The sequence below is a fragment of the Bos indicus genome, chromosome 21 (genome assembly GCF_029378745.1).
Source record: "Bos indicus isolate NIAB-ARS_2022 breed Sahiwal x Tharparkar chromosome 21, NIAB-ARS_B.indTharparkar_mat_pri_1.0, whole genome shotgun sequence".
Classification (NCBI taxonomy): Eukaryota; Metazoa; Chordata; class Mammalia; order Artiodactyla; family Bovidae; genus Bos; species Bos indicus.
This window is the reverse complement of record NC_091780.1, coordinates 56,397,695-56,424,816: the sequence shown is the minus strand read 5'-3', so window position 1 is coordinate 56,424,816 and position 27,122 is coordinate 56,397,695. Positions and strand designations below refer to the sequence as shown.

The following is a 27,122-nucleotide window of genomic DNA, read 5'->3' as shown; positions in this document are numbered from 1 at the left end:
AAAAAAAAAGTGTCCTCCACCGTCCCCTTTGTGTCAGGGCGGAAACCAGACACTGAAGATACCAGCAAACAGAAGAAGCTAGGCAATAGATTAAAACCCTGTGGTTACTACCGACTACATAGGAAGGGGCCTATAGATCTTGAGAAATATAAGTTGGAACAAGGAACTAGCCAAAAATGAACTGAACCCACAATACTCACAACAAAACCAGAGAAAGTCCTAGATATATTTTTACTATTTTTATGATCATTCTTTTTTTTTTTTAATTTTAAAAAAAAATTCTAAGTCCTGTATTATTCCTTTAATTTCACTTTTATAACCTACTACTTTGCAAAAAAAAAAAAGACCTTTTTTTTTACAGCAAACCTCATATATATATATATTTTATAATTTTTTGACCTTTTTTTTTCCTTTTCTTTTTTTCTTCAACATTGTATTTTTGAAATTCCAAACTCTACTCTAGATTTTTAACTTTAGCTTTTTGGTATTTCTTATCAATTTTGTACCTCTATTTTCTTTATAATTTTTGCGACTTTGTTTGTTTTTGCTTTTTTCTTTCTTTTTCTTCTTCTTTTTTTTAACATTGTATTTTTGAAATTCCAAACTCTACTCTAGATTCTTAACTTTTGCTTTTTGGTATTAGTTATCAATTTTGTACCTGTATTTTCTTTATAATTTTCGCGACCTTGTTTGTGTTTGTTCGTTTTTTCTCTCTTTCTTTTCCTTCTTCTTTTCTTTAACATAGTATTTTTGAAATTCCAAACTCTACTCTAGATTTTTAATTTTTGCTTTTATGTATTTGTTACCAATTTTGTACCTTTAAGAATCCAATCTTCAGTACCCATTTTTCACTAGGGAGCGAGATTACTGGCTTGACTGCTCTCTCTCCCTTTGGACTCTCCTTTTTCTCCACCAGGTCGCCTGTGTCTCCTCCCTAACCCCTCTCTACTCTACCCAACTCTGTGAATTTCTGTGAGTTCCAGACGGTGGAGAACACTTAGGGAACTGATTACTGGCTGGATCTGTCTCCCTCCTTTTCATTCCCCCCTTTTATCCTCCTGGCCACCTCTGTCTCCTTCCTCCTTCTTCTCTTCTCTGTATAACTCTGTGAACATCTCTGAGCGGTCCAGTTGTGGAGTGCACATGAGAAAGTGATTACTGGCTAGCCCACTCTCTCCTCTATTGATTCCACCTCAACTCATTTGGGTCACCTCTAACTCCCTCCTCCCTCTTCTCTTCTCCATGTAACGCTGTGAACCTCTCTGGGTGACCCTCACGGTGGAGAAACTTTTCATCTTTAACGTAGATGTTTTATCAGTGGTGCTGTATAGAAGCAGAAGTTTTGAAACTACTGTAAAAATAAGACCAATAACTGGAAGCAGGAGGCTTAAGTCCAAACCCTGTCTCCAGGGAACTCCTGACTCCAAGGAACATTAATTGACAGGAGCTCATCAAACGCCTCCATACCGACACTGAAACCAAGCACCACACAAGGGCCAACAAATTCCAGGGCAAGACATACCAAGCAAATTCTCCAGCAACAAAGGAACACAGCCCTGAGCTCCAAGATACAGTCTGCCCAAAGTCACCCCAAAACCATAGACATCTCATAACTCATTACTGGACACTTCATTGCACTCCAGACAGAAGAAATACAGCTCCACCCACCAGCACACCGACACAAGCTTCCCTAACCAGGAAACCTTGACAAGCCACCTGTACAAACCCACACACAGCAAGGAAAAGCCACAATAAAGAGAACTCCACAAACTGCCAGAATACAGAAAGGACACCCCAAACTCAGCAATTTAAACAAGATGAAGAGACGGAGGAATACCCAGCAGATAAAGGAACAGGATAAATGCCCACCAAACCAAACAAAAGAGGAAGAAATAGGGAATCTACCTGATAAAGAATTCCGAATAATGATAGTGAAATTGATCCAAAATCTTGAAATCAAAATGGAATCACAGATAAATAGCCTGGAGACAAGGATTGAGAAGATGCAAGAAAGGTTTAACAAGGACCTAGAAGAAATAAAAGAGTCAATATATAATTAATAATGCAATAAATGAAATTAAAAACACTCTGGAGGCAACAAATAGTAGAATGACAGAGGCAGAAGATAGGATTAGTGAATTAGAAGATAGAATGGTAGAAATAAATGAATCAGAGAGAATAAAAGAAAAACAAATTAAAAGAAATGAGGACAATCTCAGAGACCTCCAGGACAATATTAAACGCTACAACATTCGAATCATAGGGGTCCCAGAAGAAGAAGACAAAAAGAAAGACCATGAGAAAATACTTGAGGAGATAATAGTTGAAAACTTCGCTAAAATGGGGAAGGAAATAATCACCCAAGTCCAAGAAACCCAAAGAGTCCCAAACAGGATAAACCCAAGGAGAAACACCCCAAGACACATATTAATCAAATTAACAAACATCAAACACAAAGAACAAATATTAACAGCAGCAAGGGAAAAACAACAAATAACACACAGGGAATTCCCATAAGGATAACAGCTGATCTTTCAATAGAAACTCTTCAAGCCAGGAGGGAATGGCAAGACATACTTAAAATGATCAAAGAAAATAATCTACAGCCCAGATTATTGTACCCAGCAAGGATCTCATTCAAATATGAAGGAGAAATCAAAAGCTTTTCAGACAAGCAAAAGCTGAGAGAATTCAGCACCACCAAACCAGCTCTCCAACAAACACTAAAGGATATTCTCTAGACAGGAAACACAAAAACGGTGTACAAATTCGAACCCAAAACAATAAAGTAAATGGCAATGGGATCATACTTATCAGTAATTACCTTAAACGTAAATGGGTTGAATGCCCCAAAATGGATACAAAAACAAGACCCCTACATACGTTGTCTACAAGAGACCCACCTCAAAACAGGGGACACATACAGACTGAAAGTGAAGGGCTGGAAAAAGATTTTCCATGCAAATAGGGACCAAAAGAAAGCAGGAGTAGCAATACTCATATCAGATAAAATAGACTTTAAAACAAAGGCTGTGAAAAGAGACAAAGATGGTCACTACATAATGATCAAAGGATCAAGCCAAGAAGAAGATATAACAATTATAAATATATATGCACCCAACACAGGAGCACGGCAATATGTAAGACAAACGCTAACAAGTATGAAAGGAGAAATTAACAATAACACAATAATAGTGGGAGACTTTAATACCCCACTCACACCTATGGATAGATCAACTAAACAGAAAATTAACAAGGAAACACAAACTTTAAATGATACAATAGACCAGTTAGACCTAATTGATATCTATAGAACATTTCATCCCAAAACAATGAATTTCATCTTTTTCTCAAGTGCACATGGAACCTTCTTCAGGATAGATCACATCCTGGGCCATAAATCTAACCTTGGTAAATTCAAAAAAATTTAAATCATTCCAAGCATCTTTTCTGACCATAATGCAGTAAGATTAGATCTCAATTACAGGAGAAAAACTATTAAAAATTCCAACATATGGAGGCTGAACAACACGCTGCTGAATAACCAACAAATCACAGAAGAAATCAAAAAAGAAATCAAAATTTGCATAGAAACGAATGAAAATGAAAACACAACAACCCAAAACCTGTGGGACACTGTAAAAGCAGTCCTAAGGGGAAAGTTCATAGCAATACAGGCATACCTCAAGAAACAAGAAAAAATTCAAATAAATAACCTAACTCTACACCTAAAGCAATTAGAAAAGGAAGAAATGAAGAACCCCAGGGTTAGTAGAAGGAAAGAAATCTTAAAAATTAGAGCAGAAATAAATGCAAAAGAAACAAAGGAGACCATAGCAAAAATCAACAAGCCAAAAGCTGGTTCTTTGAAAGGATAAATAAAATTGACAAACCATTAGCCAGACTCATCAAGAAACAAAGGGAGAAAAATCAAATCAATAAAATTAGAAATGAAAATGGAGAGATCACAATAGACAACACAGAAATACAAAGGATCATAAGAGACTACTATCAACAATTATATGCCAATAAAATGGACAACATGGAAGAAATGGACAAATTCTTAGAAAAGTACAACTTTCCAAAACTGGACCAGGAAGAAATAGAAAATCTTAACAGACCCATCACAAGCACGGAAATCGAAACTGTAATCAAAAATCTTCCAGCAAACAAAAGCCCAGGTCCAGATGGCTTCACAGCTGAATTCTACCAAAAATTTAGAGAAGAGCTAACACCTATCCTGCTCAAACTCTTCCAGAAAATTGCAGAGGAAGGTAAACTTCCAAACTCATTCTATGAGGCCACCATCACCCTAATACCAAAACCTGACAAAGATCCCACAAAAAAAGAAAACTACAGGCCAGTATCACTGATGAACATAGATGCAAAAATCCTTAACAAAATTCTAGCAATCAGAATCCAACAACACATTAAAAAGATCATACACCGTGACCAAGTGGGCTTTATCCCAGGGATGCAAGGATTCTTCAATATCCACAAATCAATCAATGTAATACACCACATTAACAAATTGAAAAATAAAAACCATATGATTATCTCAATAGATGCAGAGAAAGCCTTTGACAAAATTCAACACCCATTTATGATAAAAACTCTCCAGAAAGCAGGAATAGAAGGAACATACCTCAACATAATAAAAGCTATATATGACAAACCCACAGCAAACATTATCCTCAATGGTGAAAAATTGAAAACATTTCCTCTAAAGTCAGGAACAAGACAAGGGTGCCCACTTTCACCATTACTATTCAACATAGTTTTGGAAGTTTTGGCCACAGCAATCAGAGCAGAAAAAGAAATAAAAGGAATCCAAATTGGAAAAGAAGAAGTAAACTCTCACTATTTGCAGATGACATGATCCTCTACATAGAAAACCCTAAAGACTCCACCAGAAAATTACTAGAGCTAATCAATGATTATAGTAAAGTTGCAGGATATAAAATCAACACACAGAAATCCCTTGCATTCCTATACACTAATAATGAGAAAACAGAAAGAGAAATTAAGGAAACAATTCCATTCACCATTGCAATGGAAAGAATAAAATACTTAGGAATATATCTATTTAAAGAAACTAAAGACCTATATATAGAAAACTATAAAACACTGGTGAAAGAAATCAGAGGACACTAATAGATGGAGAAATATACCATGTTCATGGATTGGAAGAATCAATATAGTGAAAATGAGTATACTACCCAAAGCAATTTATAGATTCAATGCAATCCCTATCAAGCTCCCAACGGTATTCTTCACAGAGCTAGAACAAATAATTTCACAATTTGTATGGAAATACAAAAAACCTCGAATAGCCAAAGCTATCTTGAGAAAGAAGAATGGAACTGGAGGAATCAACCTACCTGACTTCAGGCTCTACTACAAAGCCACAGTTATCAAGACAGTATGGTACTGGCACAAAGACAGAAATATAGATCAATGGAACAAAATAGAAAGCCCAGAGATAAATCCACACACATATGGACACCTTGTCTTTGACAAAGGAGGCAAGAATATACAATGGATTAAAGACAATCTCTTTAACAAGTGGTGCTGGGAAATCTGGTCAACCACTTGTAAAAGAATGAAACTAGAACACTTTCTAACACCATACACAAAAATAAACTCAAAATGGATTAAAGATCTAAATGTAAGACCAGAAACTATAAAACTCCTAGAGGAGAACATAGGCAAAACACTCTCCGATGTACATCACAGCAGGATCCTCTATGACCCACCTCCCAGAATATTGGAAATAAAAGCAAAAATAAACAAATGGGACCTAATTAAACTTAAAAGCTTCTGCACATCAAAGGAAACTATTAGCAAGGTGAAAAGGCAGCCTTCAGAATGGGAGAAATTAATAGCAAATGAAGCAACTGACAAACAACTAATCTCAAAAATATACAAGCAATTCCTACAGCTCAACTCCAGAAAAATAAATGACCCAATCAAAAAATGGGCCAAAGAACTAAATAGACATTTCTCCAAAGAAGACATACAGATGGCTAACAAACACATGAAAAGATGCTCAACATCACTCATTATCAGAGAAATGCAAATCAAAACCACTATGAGGTACCATTTCACGCCAGTCAGAATGGCTGCGATCCAAAAGTCTACAAGCAATAAATGCTGGAGAGGGTGTGGAGAAAAGGGAACCCTCTTACACTGTTGGTGGGAATGCAAACTAGTTCAGCCACTATGGAGAACAGTGTGGAGATTCCTTAAAAAACTAGAAATAGAACTGCCTTATGATCCAGCAATCCCACTGCTGGGCATACACACTGAGGAAACCAGAAGGGAAAGAGACACGTGTACCCCAGTGTTCATCACAGCACTGTTTATAATAGCCAGGACATGGAAGCAACCTAGATGTCCATCGGCAGATGAATGGATAAGAAAGCTGTGGTACATATATACAATGGAGTATTACTCAGCCATTAAAAAGAATACATTTGAATCAGTTCTAATGAGGTGGATGAAACTGGAGCCTATTATACAGAGTGAAGTAAGCCAGAAAGAAAAACACCAATACAGTATACTAACGCATATATATGGAATTTAGAAAGATGGTAACAATAACCCTGTGTACGAGACAGCAAAAGAGACACTGATGTATAGAACAGTCTTATGGACTCTGTTGGAGAGGGAGAGGGTGGGGAGATTTGGGAGAATGGCACTGAAACATGTATAATACCATGTATAAAACGAGTTGCCAGTCCAGGTTTGATGCACGATACTGGATGCCCGGGGCTGGTGTACTGGGACAACCCAGAGGGATAGTATGGGGAGGGAGGAGGAAGGAGGGTTCAGGATGGAGAACAAATGTATACCTGTGGCGGATTCATTTCGATATTTGGCAAAACTAATACAATATTGTAAAGTTTAAAAATAAAATTTAAAAAAGAAAAAGAAAAAGCAGAGGAACCAGAGATCAAATTGCCAACATCCACTGGATCATGGAAAAAGCAAGAGAGTTTCAGAAAAACATATATTTCTGCTTTATTGACTATGCCAAAGCCTTTGTGTGGATCACAATAAACTGAAGAAAATTTGAAAGAGATGTGAATACCAGACCACCTGACCTGCCTCTTGAGAAATCTGTATGCAGTTCAAGAAGCAACAGTTAGAACTGGACATGGAACAACAGACTGGTTCCAAATAGGAAAAGGAGTACATCAAGGCCGTATATTGTCACCCTGCTTATTTAACTGCTATGCAGAGTACATCATGAGAAACACTGGGCTGAAAGAAGCATAAGCTGGAATCAAGATTGCCGGGAGAAATATCAATATCCTCAGATAAGCAGATGACACCACCCTTATGGCAGAAAGTGAAGAACTAAAAAGCCTCTTGATGAAAGTGAAGGAGGACCGTGAAAAAGCTGGCTTAAAACTCAACATTCAGAAAACTAAGATCATGGCATCTGGTCCCGTCACTTCATGGCAAATAGATGGAGAAACAGTGGCAGACTTTATTTTTTGGGGCTCCAAAATCACTGCAGATGGTGATTGCAGCCATGAAATTAAAAGACGCTTACTCCTCAGAAGAAAAGTTATGACCAACCTAGACAGCATATTAAATGCAGAGACATTACTTTGTCAACAAAGGTCCATCTATCAAGGCTGTTTTTCCATTAGTCGTGTATGGATGTGAGAGTTGGACTGTAAATAAAGCTGAGCACCAAAGAATTGATGCCTTTGAACTGTGGTGTTGGAGAAGACTCTTTAGAGTCCCTTGGACTGCAAGATCAAACCAGTCCATCCTAAAGAAAATCAGTCCTGAATGTTTATTGGAATGGTTGATGTTGAAGCTGAAACGCCATACTTTGGCCACCTGATGCGAAGAGTTGACTCATTTGAAAGGACCCTGATGCTGGGAAAGATTGAGGGCAGGAGAAGGGGACAACAGAGAATGAGATGGTTGGATGGCATCATCCACTCAATGGACTTGAGTCTGGGTAAACTCTGGGAGTTGGTGAGGGACAGGGAGGCCTGGCATGCTGCAGTCCATGGGGTCGCAAAGAGTCGGACAGGACTGAGCGATTGAACTGAACGGAACTTAGTTACAGAAGGAGCTTAAATAAATTTTTGTGTATGCCTGAGGCCCCCAGGGCTGCACTAATGCTTTCTTGGCTTTTTTTTTTTTTCCCCTGTCTCTGTATCCCCTCCCTTCTCTGATGAGCAACTGTTTCAATGTGCCCTTTATGACTCAGGGAAGGTGATGGAGGTTGGAATCTATTCCCTGAAAACAAGGCACAGGGAACACAGAGTCTTCTGTGCCCAGAAGCCCCATAGGGTCCTGCTTGGTTTCAGAACTAAGCCCTGTAAATCTGGCTAATGGGACTGAGGAACTAAATTTTAAATCTTACTTACTTTTAATTAATTTGAACTGTGATGTTGGAGAAGACTCTTGAGTATCCCTTGGACTACAAGGAGATCCAACCAATTAATCCTAAAGGAAATCAGTCCTGAATACTCATTGGAAGGACTGAATGCTGAAGTTGAAACTCCAATACTTTGACCACCTGATGCGATTAACTGATTCATTGGAAAAGACCCTGATGCTGGGAAAGATTGAGGGCGGGAGGAGAAGGGGACAACAGAGGATGAGATGGTTGGATGGCATCACTGACTCAATAGACATGAGTTTGAGCAAGCTCCAGGAGTTGATGATGGACAGGGAGGCCTGGCATGCTGCAGTCCATGGGAGTCACAGAGTCCAACACGACTGAACTGAATTTTAATTAATTTTTAAATTTAAAAAATGATACTTGATTTATTTTTGGAAAAAAAGTATATTTGACATAACTTTAGTTTGTGAATCTACTTTTTCAGCTGTAAATTTAGTGAAACCTAAACCCACAGGGAGGAGGCCTCAAAGAGCTGGACACAACTAGGCAACTGAACTGAAACCCACATCATATATTTCCAATGAAAATTCAGCATCCAAATAGAAATTGACACTCAAGGTAAAGTACATATCACATTTTGAACTTGGCATGAAAATAATCATTCAAAATATCTCATTGATTTTATATGGAATATTTTGCATTCAATTGTCAACTGAAAAAGACACCGTGTAAGAGTTGTGAGTTAAGTTCTATTCAGAGACCTTACTGATGGCTATAGCCCTTGCGACAGGCTCTTAGCGCTAAGGTACTGCTCCAAAGTAATAAGGGAGGAGCCAGGAATATATACAAACTTTTTGCTAGGAAAAACATTCCTAGTAAAGCATAAAAAGATTACTGTAAATCACAAATAACAGACATCTTGAGTTAATGATTTTAGCGCTTTTGTACTTTGGGGAAGATGTTAGAATCTGGTGGTCATAGAAATTTTCCCATAGATATGTATATCTTATTTATCTTGGGTCCAGTGAATCCAAAGCACAGAATACTTGCCGTTTTTCCCCATCCTGAATTCCCCTCAGGGTGCACTGTCTTGGGGCCACTGCAGTGGCTAATGCTTGGAATCTTGCAGAACTGGCATGGCAGGCATTTTTTTCTTAACACATTAAAAACACATGCTTCATACTTTTAAAGAAGTGGCTACCATAAAGCTACATATGAAACTCACACTTTTCCCCCAGTGGCCAGCAATGACCTAGACGGCCCGGCAAATAGTAAAAAGCCCTGTAAAACGGTGGCTATTGTTTGTATGATAGGAATGACAACGTCATTCTTCCATGAAGATTAACAGTGCTTAACACTGAACGTTGAAAATTACTCAGTATGATTATACAGTACCCCATTTGTCTCTGTAAAACCCTTAAGTTCTTTTAGCAACATGAAGAGCTAGAAAACAACAATTCTGACAAAGGACAGAGGATCAGAGGTAGCAGCTATTGTAAGTGGAGGGTCTAGACCTGTGATTTCAAGCTTGGAAACTGCCCCAGGGCCCCAGATTCGCAACGCAGTGCTTGCCCCACAGCAATGCCCAGGACCGGCGGCTGACCTCCCAGCCTAAGAACTTTTCTATTTCTTCCCAAAGGAAAAGGGCCCGAGGCCAGAAGGCTCCGCCGCCACCGACCTCTGCGCGCCGGGTGCCCAGTCCAGCCCCAAAGGCGGCTCGGACAGGATACTCGCGGAGGCGGGCGGGCGCGGGAGGACCCCAGGCCCAAGCCGCCTGATGCCCGCCGGGATCGGCGTCTGGACCGCGAGCCACCTGTGAAGACAACTGCGGGCTCCAGAACCCCAGACCCAGAGCACCCCGCGGGCAAAAAGCCTCGCAACCCGCAGGAGCCAGAGGCGGGATCCACGCCCTTTCGAATCCGGAGCGGAGCTGATGACGAACACAGGGCGCGACGGACGCACACCCGCCCTGCGCTCGCACGACGGTGCGTGCGAGGAGCGCGAGGGAGACCCGGCTCGTCACCGGCGCGACCAGCGTTCCGCCTCCTCCGCTCCCTGCGCTCCCGCCACCTCGGCAACCCGGGGCCCGCCTCCCACCTCCATCCGAGGCCTCCGCCGCTGCGAGACTCACAGCTTCGTTCCTGCCTCTTTAAATGGTGGGGCCAACGGGCCGCCCCTGCAGCCGCTGCCTGGGTGGCCCCGCGCGCGCCACTATTGAGGGGCGAACCAAGATGGCGGCGGCTTTGGCTCGGTGAGGAAGACGGAAGAGGCGGCGGCGGCGGCGGCGGCGGCGGAGGGACAGGGACTCCCAGTAGCCAGAAGCGCTCGTGCGCTTGGGGGCTCTCGGAGTCTTCCGCGCAGTGGTAGAAGTTGCAGCGGGACCTGGCGCCCGTCAGCTTCGGACATTTGAAGCAGACGAGAGGAGCACAACGTCCGGCTGCGGTGGCAGGGCCAGGTATAAGGAAGGAAAACATGGCGGCGGCAGCTTGAGGAGGCGGCGGCGGCGCGGGAAGCGGCTTGGCTGAGATCATGGCGGAGGCGGGAGCAGGGCAGTGACCGGCGCCCCGAGTTCCTAGCGCGGCGGGGCGGGAAGCTGCGAAGCGCTGCGCGCCCCGATTGGGGCGGCAGGGCTCCCCGGGCCTGGACAATAGCGCCGAGGAGCCAGAGGCGAGGAAAGGCGGGGACCAGAACTCGGCCCCGCGGCGGGCCATGCGTGCGGCAGCGCGGCTCCGGGGCGGCCAGCAGCTGCAGTGAGGCCGAGGGGCCCTCGGCTCGCGGGCGTGCTCCCGCCTTCCCCGGACCCCCTTCCCGGGCGACTCCGGCGGGGCCCGGACCCCAGGCGGCAAGATGACCGACACCCGGCGTCGGGTGAAGGTTTACACCCTCAACGAGGACCGGCAGTGGGACGACCGGGGCACCGGACATGTGTCGTCCGGCTACGTGGAGCGCCTGAAGGGCATGTCTCTGCTTGTCAGGGCCGAGAGTGACGGTGAGTGAATCCCTCGTCTCCCCGGCGTCCCTGGGCCACCTCCCCGGTTCTTTGGAACCCCTGGGCCGCTCCCTGGGATGACGAAAAGGGGGCGAATGGGCTGCAGCTGCCGCCTTCTCGGGGCAGGGCGGGCCCCGGCACCCCTGTCCTCCGGGAACTGCCCGGAGAGTGTTTAGGTGTCTGAGCGCCTGGGCGCACTTGCGGGCGGGAGCGGACCGGGCGCGTTTGAGCGGAACCGCCTGGGAGTGTGGCGAGATCGGGGACGTGGACGCGGGAGCCCGGAGCGGGCCGTTCCTGTGCACCAGAGTGACCTTGAGAAAGGTACTCATTAAACCGATCTCCTGCCTTAGTTCATCCATCTGTAGAGCAGGCATGAAACTTTTCTCGGAGCTAAGAAAGTTCTTAACAGTTTCGCTTTTTGGAACAGGAATGAATATTTTGTTGTACTCCCCTCGCCCCCCGCCCAAACACATTACTGCTGCATCTTTCCGACCCTGTTGCAGGTTGGCAGCGCTGGTTCATGGATCTGGCAACTCTGCACTAGGCAGAGAAAATATTTCTTTGCCTAAGTAGATGGGTGTTTCCCCAATGCTAGTTGTCTTTTTCATTAGAAATGAAGGTTTTTGTGCGTAGTTTCACTGTGTAAACGTTTCTCAAGTGTGGAGTCATTTTATCGGAGCTTTTTGATTGCTTAAATTTGTATTCATAGTTTGGTTTAGTTAACAGGTGGGGAGAAGTTGGCAAGTATCTCTAGAACCTTTCGATTCTGCCCCAGTGGTGCGTAAGCTTCACAGATTTTGAAACAGCCCTCAAGGTTCAAAGACCAAGTTGTTTGAAGATAAGCTTTTCACATTTTTAAAGACTCAACTCTTCAGGAATTGCCACTTCCCCCGGTGGCATACCGTGAATTTCCCTTAAAGAAAAAGTTCACATGGGCTAAAACTTTTTTCAAAATTGTTCCTCTCAATTTGAAAACCTGTTTTGTAACAATATCCCATAGTTTTATGGTAGCTAACTATCTCAGTTTATAATTGTAGTTGTTCTGTAAATGCATTACTACAAACTCATTTTAAGGAATTTTAATTGGACTTCCTAGCCAGAACTCCGGTTCCAAGGAACAGATAAGACTCACCATTCTGTAATTGACGACTGCAGGGACATTGCTTTTCAATTTGAATTGAAAGAAAAATGGTAACTTGGAGTATATTACCCACAGGTTACTTTATAAGGCTCCCCCAAAATAAAAGCGGAGAAAAACTATTTTTTCTTGGAGGCGTTTAAAGGGTTTTGAATTCATTGGGTATATTTTTCTGAGGCCTATGTTACTTGCCTCTTAAAATACAAGTTTGAATGTGAAGTGTTAGTTTACTTTGGTATATGACTATCATATAATAACCAGCTACTCTATGTTCTATGTTTTTGTTTGGAAAACTTTTTATGTGATAAGTTGGAAAGTATAGGCTTTATGGGTTTGGTTAACTTAAGATGCAAGCATGTGTAGATTCGAGATGAATTCTTTGAAATCTCATAATAATTTAAAATAAGAGGTAACTTCACATCCTGTGTTTAATTGTACTCATACAAAGTCCTTTGTTTAAAGTACTTTAAAGCATTAAGTCCCATTGTCATATTATCATAGGGAATCATACTCGTTTAACACAATAAGAATCTTTTTTTTCCCCCCCATTTTTATCTGTTAGGGAAAGAGCTAAAAAAATTAACTGTGCCATGTTCAATTTATAAGTTATTAGGAAAACTAAATCCAAGAGTAGGCTTAGAAAATTCCAAGATATTTGTGAATACTTTATAAATAATTTTTGCTTTTGATTATTCTTTTTTCTAACAGGAAAACTCCAAATAGGAATAATAGTCAAAATTTACTGAGTGTCTGCTGTGTGCCACTTGTATCTTCTGGTGTTTTCTGACGTAGGTACTATTTTTAGCCATATATACAGATTGGGAAACTGAGGCCTAGAGAAGCTAAAGAACCAAAGATCACATAGCTAGGTTAATAAAAAAGCAAGGAAGATCAGTGTTCAAACTGAGGTCGTGGAGAGGTATCAGATTGAATGAGATTTCTAGACTATGACTTGAAACTTGTATTATCAATTATTTAATTAATATCATTAACTGTTTACAGTGTGTTTGAAACACCCATATTATTGTCTACTTGCATTTGCTGCTTTATACTTAGACCCAAGTTTTATTTCAAAGGAAATGAAGACAAATGTTTAGCCTGACGGTATTTAAAGTTGTAGTTTGTCTCCAAGCCACATGTGGGAATTTTCACATTGGCTGCTAGCTTGGGTTATCCATTGTGTGTTTCCCTCATTTGCCATACGGGATAATTCAGAATTTTCTTTTTATGGAAAGTTATTTCTGGTTTTCCATATGAGTCATTTATCTTGTTAGAGGAGCTTATAGACTTACCTGAAGATCAAGAAGGCAGTTTTTGAATGGAAGTACTTGTGTCTTCCGTCAGTCCGTGTCTGGATTGCATTCTGGAAGCTGAGTTGGCTTGACAATTCTGTAGCTCACTTTGCCTTGGAGGAGAGATGTCCCACTAGCTACTGAGCCCATTTTCTGATTTGCAATTCAGTAGGTTCCTACTAGCAAAATAGGTTGTTGAAATGTATCCTTTTTTAAAAACAAAGATTACCTAATTTCTCAGGCTTTATCATAGCCGTGTACTTGTAAGGTTCCATCTTCAGTAAAGATTATTTAGTGTATTTTCTTCCAGTTTATGCTGTACCTATTAGCTTGTTGCTTACTCTCTCATTTTGTTCAAATCATTCCTTTTTTCCATTATGATTTTTACCACCTCCTACCAATTTTAGAATTGATAAATTGGAATTTCTTCACGTACTGAAGGATGTATTTGAACATAAAATCACATCAGTACTCTTTATTCTGGATTACTTGCCAATTATCAAGAATAGTGTTCTTATGTTTTTTACTTTAAGTTATGTTTTTTTACATACAATAGTTTTAATGTTTATTTACAATAGTTTGATTAATTTTTATTAATAAAATCAATAAATTTTATTAATATTTAATAGTTTTAATTAATTTACGTTAATAGTTTTAATTCTGACTTGTTCAGAGTTTAAAAGATTTAATTTTCACTGTTACTTGAGGCCTGAAGAAATGGGACAAAAGAAATGTTTTGTTCAGGGTAGTACTGCTAGCTACTGGTGAAAACTGGAATCTTCTGCTTCTACCTCTTGATAGAACTTGGTTATAGTAGACCTGCCTCTTCTCCTATTTATATACACTATAAATAGGAGAAGAGGTCAACACTTTGGGTAGGAAAGTCTGTTTTGTTTTGGCTGCTGTGGTGAGAAATGAACAGAGAATCAGCATTTTCTGTGTTGTTCTTATAAATCAATAAGGTAGTATATGATCTTGCAACAATAAGCATTTCAAAATTTAGCTACCACGAAGAGCCCAGTGGGAGAACTATTTCACTTTGAAAACATGATTTAAATGCACTTTTTCTCTTGTGTAGTCCTGCATTATGGAAAATTAATAGGCTTAGGATAGTCAAGCCTTTAGTTATCATCTGTTGCATGTGATAACTTTTGAGTTCAGGGCATGGGCTACGTTGTGTATAACTGGGGTGGAGAGTTTTGAAGGCTGACAGACGTGTGAAACCTCTTAATGTAACACTACAGAGTGTTTTTCCTGAGCTTTCATTTTTGTTTTTAAGTGTCTTTGTAGTCCACAAAATTGAGTGGGAGGGACCTGGAATACAAATCTACTATAGGTTTAAAGCATTACACTAATCTCCTATCCAGGTGAGATTTTTGGTCTTATATTAATTCCTTTTGGTACCTTTTGAACAAGTGAATTTTCCAGCTAAATTAAACTGTATAACAGAAGATTTAAAAGTCTCAACAATTATTATGGAATGCTCCCTAAATATTGTATACTAGAATGTTTTTCTTAAACAGTACAATGAGCCTGTGATGCTTAGTCTTTTGTTTATAATGTGTTTCTAGATCATTGTTATCAATACTAATTTTTCTACTATTCAGAAATAAAGTGATGCCAGGGAAATGATATTCTGATCTTGCTATTAAAAAAGAGAGTATTGAGTGCTGGTTATGTGTTAGGTTCTGGGTCAGGCACTATATATTCAGTTAATACTCAAAAGCAACCCTGTGGTTGCTTTGCTTTATTATTTTTTCTAACTTTAAGTCTTGGTGCATTGATTCTTTGATTGGATAGTTTGGGGGTCTTTTTTTCCTGTACCCAGCCAAAAACCTATATTTTTTTTTAATATAAAATCTTTCTGTTTTAAAAGGTTTGCATGAATTATTCCCCAGTGGTTAAAGAATCCTGTCTGTAATGCAGGATACATAGGAGATGCAGGTTCAATCCCTGGGTAGGGCCAGTCCCCTGGAGTAGGAAATAGCAACCGGCTCCAGTATTCCTGTGGGGAAGATTCCATGGACAGAGTAGCCTGGTGACTGAGCACGCACATATTGAATGAGTATGTTTATTAGAACTGGGAATTAAACAAGCTGTCCCGAGCTGGATCCATACTACAGGCACTAGTTCTGCGTTCTCTCGTTTCAGTTCTTTTGCATGTTAACTGCTCTCCCCTATCCCTGAAGGTGTTCGTTTCGTTTTGATAGGGTTGTGTTGGGAGTTTGCAACAGGATACTAGAGAAATTATCACATTTTATTTTATAGGAGACCCAAGATATGAAGTAGAGAGGGAACATTTTTAATGACTTAAATATTTATACTCATAGTTGTACTGTTTTATGGTTACTTTTTCTTGCTGTCAGTCCATGACAGCTTTACCTGTGATTGTCTTGGTTATGTTATAAGTGGGCATTTCCCCTTCTTTACCATTGTCTTCCTATTTCCTGAGTGTATAGATCTTTTTATCAGTATATTTGGGGCATCTGTTTGTGTCAGGATATACAAATTGACTAACACTTTCACTTTTTCAAACAGTTCTATCTCATCTAAAATCAGCATAGTATTCACAAAGTATAGCATTATTGACGCAGTAGCATTTCTCAAATTTTTTCCCTTAGGATACCTTTAATGTAGTAAAACTGAGGACCTCTAAAAGCTTTATTTATGTTTAAACAAAAAATACCAGTATTTACCACGTTAAAGCTTAGACTTCAAAGATCTTTTCTTTTACATTTTTACATATCTCTTTAATGTCCAGTTTAATTTTTTTTAAAGGATTCTTTGCTACTTCTGCATTCAATCTGTTACAGTATCAGTGTAGACATACTGAGAGAATATGAATGAAAAGGGCAACTAATCTCTTAGTAATATTATGAAAATAGTTTTTATTTTCTAGGCCTTTTGAGATCCCCACACTCTGAGTATAGCTGGCACAAACATTGTTTCTAGTTTTCTTTAGCCTTTACAAACACTGCTAATGACATCTTTATTCATATGCTTGGCACTTGTATGAGGATGTAGGATAATTTCCTAGAAGGATTGTTGGACTAAAGAGTAATATGTGTTTAAAAGCTTCATAAAGATAAATGACCCTCCAAAGGGGTTGTGCTGATACTCAGTTTTGGTAATAGTAAATGAAAGTTAAGGACCCTCTTTTATTTTTTGAAGTATGCTATGCTAAGTCACTTCAGTCGTGTCCGACTCCATAGACGGCAGCCCACCAGGCTCCCCCGTCCCTGGGATTCTCCAGGCAAGAACACTGGAGTGGGCTTCCATTTCCTTCTCCAATGCATGAAAGTGAAAAGTGAAAGTGAAGTCGCTCAGTCGTGCCCGACTCTTAGCGACCCCATGGATTGCAGCCCACCAGGCTCCTCCGTCCATGGGATTTTCCAAGTAAGAGTACCGGAGTGGGGTGCCATTGCCTTCTCCTTTTGAAGTATATATATGCATAAATATCGACTTGCGGGTGCATCGGAACTTTGGGATGGACTGGCAAGCATTTGCTGTGCAGGAGTGTTCTTTAGTTCACCTGAGAGTAGTTGATTTTGCTGTGATAAATTCTACAATGACAAGTTTAATTGATGCATTCCCCTTAGCTTCATCCATCTCTCTTGTTTTTGCATTTCCATATTTCCTTCTGAGTCATTCAAGTGGGAAAGCCTTTTTCAAGTTTTGATATTGGGGTTTGCTCTCTAGGCTTGTCTTTCTCTTGTCTGTAAGAGTGTCTTTCTCAAATATGTGAGGTTTTCACATGTGTGGGGAGATGGTATCGTAGCGGGGTGGTGAGAATGAAATTCCCCTTGGAGGATAAAGGAAGGCATCTATTTCATTGGAGAGGATGAATATGTTTCTCAAATTCGGATGGGGGGCTGTTCTGCGTATGTGATTCAGTTATTAAGATATATATGCTGGATCTATCCATTATTGAAAGCACGTGTCTCAACTGATTCTTCTTCGGTTGATTGGATAAGTGCTTATAACTTGATCCAATAGGAACTGAGAGATGGGGGTGGGGAACCTAATAGATGGGCTAGGAATAAAACTAGAAATATGTCTTTATGGGATCTTTTTAAATTGAAGGATAATTGCTTTACAATATTGTGTTGGTTTCTGCCATACGTCAGCATGATGTCTTTCCGTTATTGTCTTACTTAGCTTCCCAATTAAAAGATTGCTTTCCATGATCCAGCCTCTACAACGTATTAACATCTTAGGGAGCGTGGTACTTGAGGACCAGAGCTGGACTACCTGAAGTTGTATCTTAGACTAAACCATGGGATATGGCTGAAATGGGTTTTAGGAGAGATACTTCCCCTGAATCTTGAATGCCCCAGGAGAGAGAAAAACTTAGTAACACCTGAAGCTTCTGGTATGTGCTTATCCTTGTTTTAGCCAGCACTTTGGGAGGGAACACTTCAAACTTCAGATAATTTGTAACTGGTTTTTCCTTTCTAGTTTTTCCTTTCTGTAACATTACTGAGAGTTTTGAAACAAATGAAAAGGGGCTGGGGATGGAAACTGGTTCTTAAAAAATAACAGTTTTACCAATGCTGGGTGCTTTGTTTTAGCAGCTGCCAAGTCAGGTACGTGCTTCTTGAAATCACAACTTGAAGTGCAGCCCCTGTTCCGTGTGTTGTTTTACCCCTTCTCTTGAAAACAAACTCCGTAACCAGCACTCTGGAAGCCTGACTCATGTCTCTCTCCAGTCACTGTCTCCCGCCTCCCCGCAATAAACCTAACTTCTAACACCATAGATTAATATTTGGCACTTCTTTAACTTTATGTAAATGGACTTATGGGATATACATTTGTCTGAGGCTTGTTTGTAAGATTCATATACATTATTGCATTTACATACATTTGGTTCATTAACAATGCTATATGGTATTCCAAAGTATGAATATTTACTCTTTAGGGGTTTTTTTGGTAACAGAATTCACATGCCAGCTAATTGATCCATTTAAAGTGTATAATTCAGTATGTTCTGGTATAGTCACAGGGTTATGCACCTGTCACCACAGTAAGAGAACATTTTGTCCTCTAAAAGAAATCATGTACCCATTAGCACCCATTTGCTCCCCCTTCCTCCCAATCCTAAGCAGCCACTAATCTGCAGATCCACTAAATTAGCATATTATGGACAATTCATATAAACACAGTCCTAAAATATGTGGTCCTTTGTGACTGGCTTCTTTCACTTATCTTTTCAAGGTTCATCCGTTATAGCATGGATCAGAACTTGATACCTTTGTATAGCTGAATAGTAGTTCACTTTATCCATTCATCAGTATTTGGACCTTTGGATTGTTTCCATTTTTTTGCTATTATGAATAATGCTCCTATGAATGTATATTGTACTTGTGTGGGCATGTTTTCATTTCTCTTGTATATACCTAGGAGTGGAATTGCTGGTAACTCTTAACATTTTGAGGAACTGCCAAACTTAAGTAGATGCCTTTTTATATACCCACAAGAAAATGTTTGAGGTTCCAATTTCTCCACACGGTTGCCAGCTCTTGTCATTATCTGTCTTTGATTATAGGCTTCCTAAGTGATGTGAAATGGTTATCTTTTCTTGGTTTTGATTTAATTTATCTAATGAATAATGATGTTGAGCATCTTTTCTTGTTACTGCCATCTTCTTTGGAGAAGTATCTATTCAGAACCATTGCGCATTTTTAAATTGGGTGTTTGCAAATTAAGTCACCACAACTTGGCAAGTGCTGATATTTTGCTGTATATATTCAGTACCATTTAGCACCATTATGAGTACATGGCAGTGAAGGGTCAGTAAATTACTAACAAAGGACAGTATCACAATTAGTAGATGAATTTAAAGCAAAGCTAGTTCAATTTGGAAATGTTAGCACACCTGTTTCTCAAGTGTCTGGCCACTATTTAGAATGGATAAAACAATTGTTAAATGTAATAGGAGATGAAAGCCTTGGGTGAGAGACAGCTGCAGAGAAAATGCTTCTTAAGTATTTTGGGCCAGAACTTGTCTTTAAACTGGACTTGGTTGATTCCACCTTAAACACAATTTATACCTCTCCAGGCGGAGAGGTATAAATCTAGTCTTAAAATTTGTTCTTTGTGAAGACATACAGATGGCCAACCGGCACAAGAAAAGATGCTCACATTGCTAATTAGAGAGATGCAAACAAACACCGGTGAGATATACCACCTTGCACCAATCAGAATGGCCATCAAAAAATCTACAAACAATGCTGGGGAGGGTGTGGAGAAAAGGGAATCCTGCTACATGGTTGGTGGAAATGTAAATTGGTGCAGCCGCTACTGAAGACAATACGGAGGTTCTTCCCAAAAAAAGGTAAAAATGGAGTTGCCATATGATCCTGCAATCCCACTCCTGGGCGTGTAACTGGAGAAAACTATAATTGGAAAGGATATGCACCCTAGTATTCATTGCAGCACTGTCTACAATAGCCAAGACATGGAAACAGCTTGTTCATAGAAGGGAAATGAAGGTAAGTCCAACAGAAAGACAAACACCATATGATATCACTTACATATGGAATCTGAAATAGGACACAAATGAACTTTTCCGTGAAGCGGATTAATAGAACAGACTTGTGGTTGCCAAGGGAGAGCAGGGATGGGCTAGGAGTGGGGGGTTAGCAGATGCTAACTGTTACATATGAAATAAGTGAACAGCAAGGTCCTACAGTATAGCACAGGGAACTATATTCACCCTATGATTAAATCATGGTGGAAAGGAACATGATAAAGTGTGTGTGTATGTATATATTTATATAATTGAACACTTGGTCTAATACCCTGAGTCTTATGATACTGTGATACTGCCAGGGGAAAAACAGATATGTGCAAGTTTGCTTGTTCTGAGAAGTAAATTGATAGTTTGAAGATGGAGAAGTTTGGTAATTCCTGTATTAAACAAAAATATAAGATTTTCTGAAGGTGAATCACAATTTGGGGATGTACTTGGTTAATGAATCACCCCTAATGTTTTCAAACTTTTATCAGTAAATTCTTATTTTAGCCAGGTTTTATTTATAATGCTAATTTGCATGTTTTACCGTTTCTCAATACTGGTGAATATCAGAGATTTAATCCCAGATCATCTGGCTTCACATTGTGCTATTTCACTACCTTTGCTGCTCGGGAGTTTGTTAGATCTCTGTTACCATCCAGTACTCATTCTTCAGTTGATTGTGTTTGTCTTGTTAAAAGTAAGCATGTATGACGTGAGCATTTCTTGGGTTATAGGCTATTATATTTAAATTCGTATTGTTTTAAAGGAATATTTCCTGTACTGAAGTTGTATGCGCATCAGACCTTCAAAAAGGAAATGTGTGTGTATGTAAGGGAATAATACAGTGTTGCTGCTTTGCAGTTACATAATGGAATGTGTGTTTTTTCTCCCCTCTTTCCTAGGTTCTCTACTTTTAGAATCCAAAATAAATCCAAATACTGCATACCAGAAACAACAGGTAAAATTTTGAAGATGTTGTGCTTTTTTTTTTTTTTTTTTTGATGTGCTTTATCTTGAATATTATCCTCGGTTTGGTGATTAAATGAAAATTTACCATCTGATTCCTTACAGTGAAAAATTGGAGCAGATTACATGTTTTGCCTAATTCCAAAATACAGTTCCAGATACTTGACCAGCCGAGCCTTATTTCTCACAAGTTACATCTAAAATACCACAGTTTTCTCTTCTAAAGAGAATTTAAAAAGTCACCATTGGTGGAATAATCAGCTCCTTTCTTTGCTGCTGTGAATGCTAGTAGTGTAGGAGGAACATTCATATCTCTGTACAGCAACTTAGTATAAATATGAATTTGATTTCTTACATAGCCTGAGCAGGACCTTATAATGATGTAACAGTTTTTAAAGAACTTTCAGTTTGAATAAACTTTCTTGTACCCTTCTGGTGCAAGAGATATCTGAAAGTAAATCTCTCAATGCCTACAAGCACTATCACCAAAATTGTTATTTATTCAAAATATACACAGATAATACTGAGTTCTCTACAAAGCCACTGAAATTATTATCAGTCTTCTCATTGCTCTGAAGGTGCAGATATAAAATAACTTTAAAAATATTACTAACACATTTATATAAATGAATTATAAAGTGCTTTTTCATTGACCATTAAAATACTATTAGAGGGAAGTTTTACTTTGCACATTAGATGATGCCTAAAGGTTGTGACTTGCTTGAGGTCACACATAATATATAGGAAATTTGATATTTACTCCTAAATTTATTTAATGATGTTTTATTTGTCCAACAAGCATTGGTACAATATGAAATATTCTCTTGATGGTTTAATGGTCTATTAACACTATTTGTTGTTCTTAAGAAAACTTTCAGGTTCTATTGGAATGGCTGGAGGCTACAGTATTTGGTTTTGATGTTCAGTACTTAAATTCACATTTTGAGGTTTCAGTCAGCTGAACAGTAAAAGCATATCCTTAGAAAAAGAAAAGACTGAATCTGTTTTGAGGATGAATGAACAAATCCATATGTTTTAACCTATAGGTTGTTGGATGATAAGCAAGATGATTTGGTGAAAATTAGGCTCTTCAAGGAAAACAGAGGAGCAGTTCCTAAAAATTTTCAAACTTAAAAATTTGTCAAATGGGTCATTAAGGGCATATTTCTAGCTGTGCCCTGATTACGTCTCCAGGTGATTCTGAATATACACTGTAGCAGAACAGTTGCTTCTAGTTGTATTAAACTCATTACTAATGTAGTGGTTTTAGACTTCTTCCAATGAATCTTATGTTATTACCAGTTTTCCAAACAGTATGTATTGTCTCATTTAAAGACAAACTGAGGCTCAGGGAGGCCACCCAACTGACTAATTTACACTGTAATGTAAATTATTTTGAGTTTGAATAGCTACTCAGTCACTGTGGAACAGATTGCTTGCCTGGGATCTCTAGAAGTTCTTGAAGGTAATAAAAAGGGCTCTGAGTTCTTTTAAAAATTCTGAGTAAGACTTGTAGATTTATCCTGTTAGTAATGCTGCACAACCCAGTCAGAGGATCATTTATTTACTTCTGGCTGGCATCACTTTAGTTTAGTAAGAGATTATTGGCCTCATGATTGATAGTTAAATGATTGAATAGAATTTATATGAAGTTTAGCAGATAGATTTTTGAACATGGGATCTGTTTGTGTATAATAAAGTGTCCTTGCCAAGGTAGTAAAAAGTATAAGAAATAATAGATCCTTTAAGATACCTTAAAATACAGTTAGGTTTCCTCTTCAATATGGGAATCTTAATCATTCCAATCAGATGCTCAACTCACCTTGGCTTGGCTTTTTTCAGTTACTTATTAATCAGTTTGAATTATTTTTCTTTATATAGTCAGTAAGTTTGAAAGGGCTTCCCTGTTGGCTCAGATGGTAAAGAATCCACCTGCAATGCAGGAGACCCACGTTCAATCCCTGGGTCAGGAAGATTCCCTGGAGAAGGGAATGGCAACCCACTGCAGCATTTATGCCTGGAGAATTCCATGGACACGGGAGCCTGGCGGGCTACAGTCTGGGGGATTGCAAAGAGTCAGACACAACTAAGTGGCTAACGCAAGCTTGAAAGGATATCTTAAATCCCATAAATATTATACCATGCATATTGTAGAATACATACTGTACTACAGCAAATGTAAAGTGGTCTTGGCATTGTGGTTGTAGTGTCTTGCTGAGATGGTATCTTTAGTAAAAACTGTTTATTAAACTTACTGTCATAAAAAAGTCAGTATGAAAAATAAAGGGGGTGCTAGGAGCTTCTTGCTTCCCGAATGTTGGTAAAAGTTAAAAAAAAAACCTCTGACCAGATAAATGCTCACATATTACAAATTTAACTAATAATTTCAAGGATGTTACGGGCCTCGAGTGCCCCAGTAAAGAACACCGGATACTGACAATGAGGAGGAGGAACTGTGTTTATTTTATTAATCCCATCCTCCTAACATACCCTTGTCATTAAAATACTCAAGACTTTCTCTTTGGGCGTTTTGACTAGAGCATAAAATGTGACAATGTGCAAGCAAACTGACATAATTTTAGTTTGTATCTTTTGGTACATTTGGATGGTGTGTGCAGTTGTAGTGGCTTTCATATATGGGTTCAGCTTTTCCTTAAGGAGAACATTGTTTTCGTTTTATAGACTGGATAAAGTGAAGTGTAAAAGAACATTGGAAATGACTAATATCAGTGTTGCAAAAAGCAGAAATGAGTACTGTTCTCATTTCCCTATTTTGTTCGTTTGCTTTTTACTTTAAAGTAGTTTGTGATAATATAGGTTAATCATTCAGACTTCTTTTTTTCTCTTAAGGACACTTTGATTGTGTGGTCTGAAGCAGAAAATTATGACTTGGCCCTCAGCTTTCAAGAAAAAGCTGGATGTGATGAAATTTGGGAGAAGATATGTCAGGTAATTTAGAAAATCAACATGCTTTCATTTTAAGCATTTTGTTTTTTGCTGTGCTTTAAGCTGATACCTCATACTTTAAAATGCATAGAGACACGTCATATAGATTAGTACTGTCTGTGAAAACTTGATTTATAGAAAAGCACAATTTATTGACACCAGTATACCCAGTCCAGACCTTTGCTGAACTCCAGAGTTTTATATTCACCTGCCTTTCAGAGCTGTCCTCCATGAATGCTACTAGCATCTCAAATTCAGTAGTCTAAAACTGAGCTTAATCTCACTGAGATTTGTTCATTTTCCTATCTCTCTCATCTTAGTAAATGCCATTCAGTTGCTGAAGTCAGAAACAAGTTTATCCTTCCTTCATCCTCTCTGTCCATTCAGTCCTTAAACTCTTAAGTCTTCAATGCATTCATTTATCTTCATTTTCACTGCTGTTGGTTTATTAAGCTACCATCATTTCTTGCTTGGTTTATTGCATTCATCCCAGATCTACCCAGCTAGAGTATCTTTTTTAAAATGGAAGTCTGATCATCTTTGTTCAGTAACTTCTTGTGACTCTCGACTCTCTCTTCAGTCTCATCATTTTTGTTCTTGGTTGATTCCAGAATTCCTTAGTGGTTCTTGTACCTGAGTCTAGTGGTAACATCTCCACAATCTTTTGTGAATGGTCATTGATAATGCACTCTAGTGGCTCAAGCCGTTTTTTCTTATTAAAGATTCATATAGACCATTATATCCTAAGGACACTTTTTCTATCCTCACGTTTATTTTATCTGGAGAAGAAATAATTTTCAGCAGATTCTTTAATTCATTGGTTCTCAAGGTGTGATTCTTAAACCAGTAGAATGAGCATAACCTGGGATCTGATAGAAATGCAAATTATGAGACCTCTATCCCAGATCTGCTGAATTAGAAACTCTATGAGTAGGTACCAGTTTTAATAAGCCTTCTGGATCAGATTTTCTCTGTTTAAAGGGCAAGGTAGTAAATATTTTAGGCTTTGTGGACTACACTGTTTAACTACTGTTTAGCTACTCAGTTCTGCTGTTGTACTGAGAAAGTAGTCATAGACAGACAAATGGATGTCGTTCTCTTACCAGTAAAATTTTATTAACAGGTGGTGGGCCAAGTTTGGCAGTTGTCTGTCAGTGCCTGCTTCAGGTGACTGGTGAACCATGACATTTGAGAGCCACTGCCTTAATAGACTATAGAAGCCTGTGTTCTTGAGACACAGATTTTCCTTAACTTGCAAAGTTTATTTCTGCTATATCGTTCTACTCAGTTGTGTTTCATAAATTAACCTGTTTAGTTGTTGCTTTCCTTCTCTTAACAGGTGAAAAACTAACATATATGTATTTATGCCTTCTTCATGTTTTCTTTGCTTTCTGCCCCATACAGTTGTTTCTACAGCATATTCCTCTAGATTTTGTCATTTGGAGTTCTCCGGTAGAAACAGATGAAATTAATGAGTTCAGGGTGGTGCTGAAAGTATCTGTTATTCACACAAATCTTGTTTCCTCTTCACTTTTCTGACATGAACAGCCCCACCCTGCACACAGTCTTTTATTAGGCTAGTATTTAACTCAGTCCTGGACTCAGTCTGTTACTGTCAGGCCTGGGTCTTTAAAATTCTCAGACCTTTATTATGCTTTTCCTTAGTCTGTAACACCATAAATTCTTCATTGTCTCTTGGGACACTAGTAGTACTTACATACTTTTCTCTGTAGTAACATTCCTGGGAATCCTGCCTACTTTGTTGTTCTTTTCTGATATAGTTACATAGTTCATGTTCAAAATGTCATTTCCCAATGACTTATGACCCTGACTGCACATCTTTTATGGTCTTCACATTCTCATTTTCTTTATATCCAGATTGACTTCTGAGATTTATCCTTTCTCCAGGAAAGCTCTTTCTTCTAGCTTAGCCTCGTTTCCTTTTAAAATTTTCATTCTCATATTGCTTCTGTTCTGAAAGCAAGACTGAAACATACTTGTCAAATATTTAAGAGTTTCACTTTGTTTCCCTAAGCAGATCAGATTCCTAAACACAGGCCTTTTGGATTACCTGTTCAGTCTTCATATTTGCGAGTTCACTCAAGAAGATACCATTTTCAATACATTTACAGTCTTTAATCCCTTTTCATTTGATTTTGTAATCAAATGCCTACCATGTTTCTATAGGTAAAGCCATAGCTTGAATATTAGGAGTCTAAAGCTGTGGTGAGATCTTATGTAATTTCAAAAATCCAGAGCCAACTTGAGACCATGCCAGGTACAAGCTGTGAATGTGCCTGGCCTCCTTTTAGTGGTTCTGCCCACTGGATTAAGGTCAAGATGGTGTCACCTTGCAGCATATTTCAAGACTTAGTTCAGGTCTTCTTCCCTTCTGATATTCATCAACATCTCTTAACCATTCTAAGCAGTTTAAGTTTGTTGGTCATTTCATATGAGGCCTATTTTTTCCATTCCTTTACCTTTCAGTTTGGCCTTTTGAGCTGGTTTAATGCCAGTGTCAGATTATAGGGCCAAGAGAGCAAAACTCATTTCATTCTGAAATATGTCTTTGACCTTTTATAAAAAGTTTCTTTTACCTTAAATTATATTTAATTGTGAAGACTTATAAGTTAATTTTTTATAAGTAGAGTCCCCTACACTGACATAAGGTTGGGATTTATGACAAACTTTAGAGCTTCTAGGGGATCATGAAAGGTAAAGGTCTGGATGTGTAGAAAGAAAAACTTAATGGTTTGGTTACTTAACTATAAGCGGGTATTCTTAGGGCATAGCTCTACTACATATAGGTTGCAGTTACTTTTTGTGTGGTTTTATTTTTATGTGGGTGCAGTTTCCAGCTCAGTTTTTCTTAATCATATTTTTGGGCTACCAACCAGCAT

At 39.1% G+C, this 27,122-nt stretch overlaps 2 protein-coding genes across 3 annotated transcripts in view; one reads left to right on the top strand and one right to left on the bottom strand.

Moving 5' to 3' along the window:
* Nucleotides 1-248: 248 nt before the first annotated feature.
* On the bottom strand, nt 249-11,231 carry LOC109575228 (cAMP and cAMP-inhibited cGMP 3',5'-cyclic phosphodiesterase 10A-like). The gene is made up of 2 exons (XM_070775558.1): nt 10,053-11,231; nt 249-9,527 (listed from the first exon to the last, which is right to left on the bottom strand). The coding sequence occupies exons 1-2, from the start codon at nt 11,083-11,085 to the stop codon at nt 9,385-9,387; spliced, it is 1,176 nt and encodes a 391-aa protein (XP_070631659.1). The 5' UTR covers nt 11,086-11,231; the 3' UTR covers nt 249-9,384.
* Nucleotides 10,453-27,122, top strand: part of PPP4R3A (protein phosphatase 4 regulatory subunit 3A) — a 34,845-nt gene continuing 18,175 nt past the window's right edge. For both annotated transcript variants that reach the window (XM_019983467.2, XM_019983466.2), the window contains exons 1-3: nt 10,453-11,363; nt 21,213-21,268; nt 24,127-24,225. In XM_019983467.2, the coding sequence (XP_019839026.2) occupies nt 11,222-11,363; nt 21,213-21,268; nt 24,127-24,225 (297 nt within the window). In that variant the 5' untranslated portion in view covers nt 10,453-11,221. The remainder of the gene's footprint in view (nt 11,364-21,212; nt 21,269-24,126; nt 24,226-27,122) is intronic.

Bases quoted from the DNA above. Each gene is read 5' to 3' on its own strand.
- LOC109575228 (XM_070775558.1), bottom strand. From the start codon at position 11,085: ATGGCCCGCCGCGGGGCCGAGTTCTGGTCCCCGCCTTTCCTCGCCTCT. The intron at 9,528-10,052 runs GTCGGTGGCGGC...TAATGTGTTAAG, and splicing joins TGGGCACCCGGCGCGCAGAG to AAAAAAATGCCTGCCATGCC.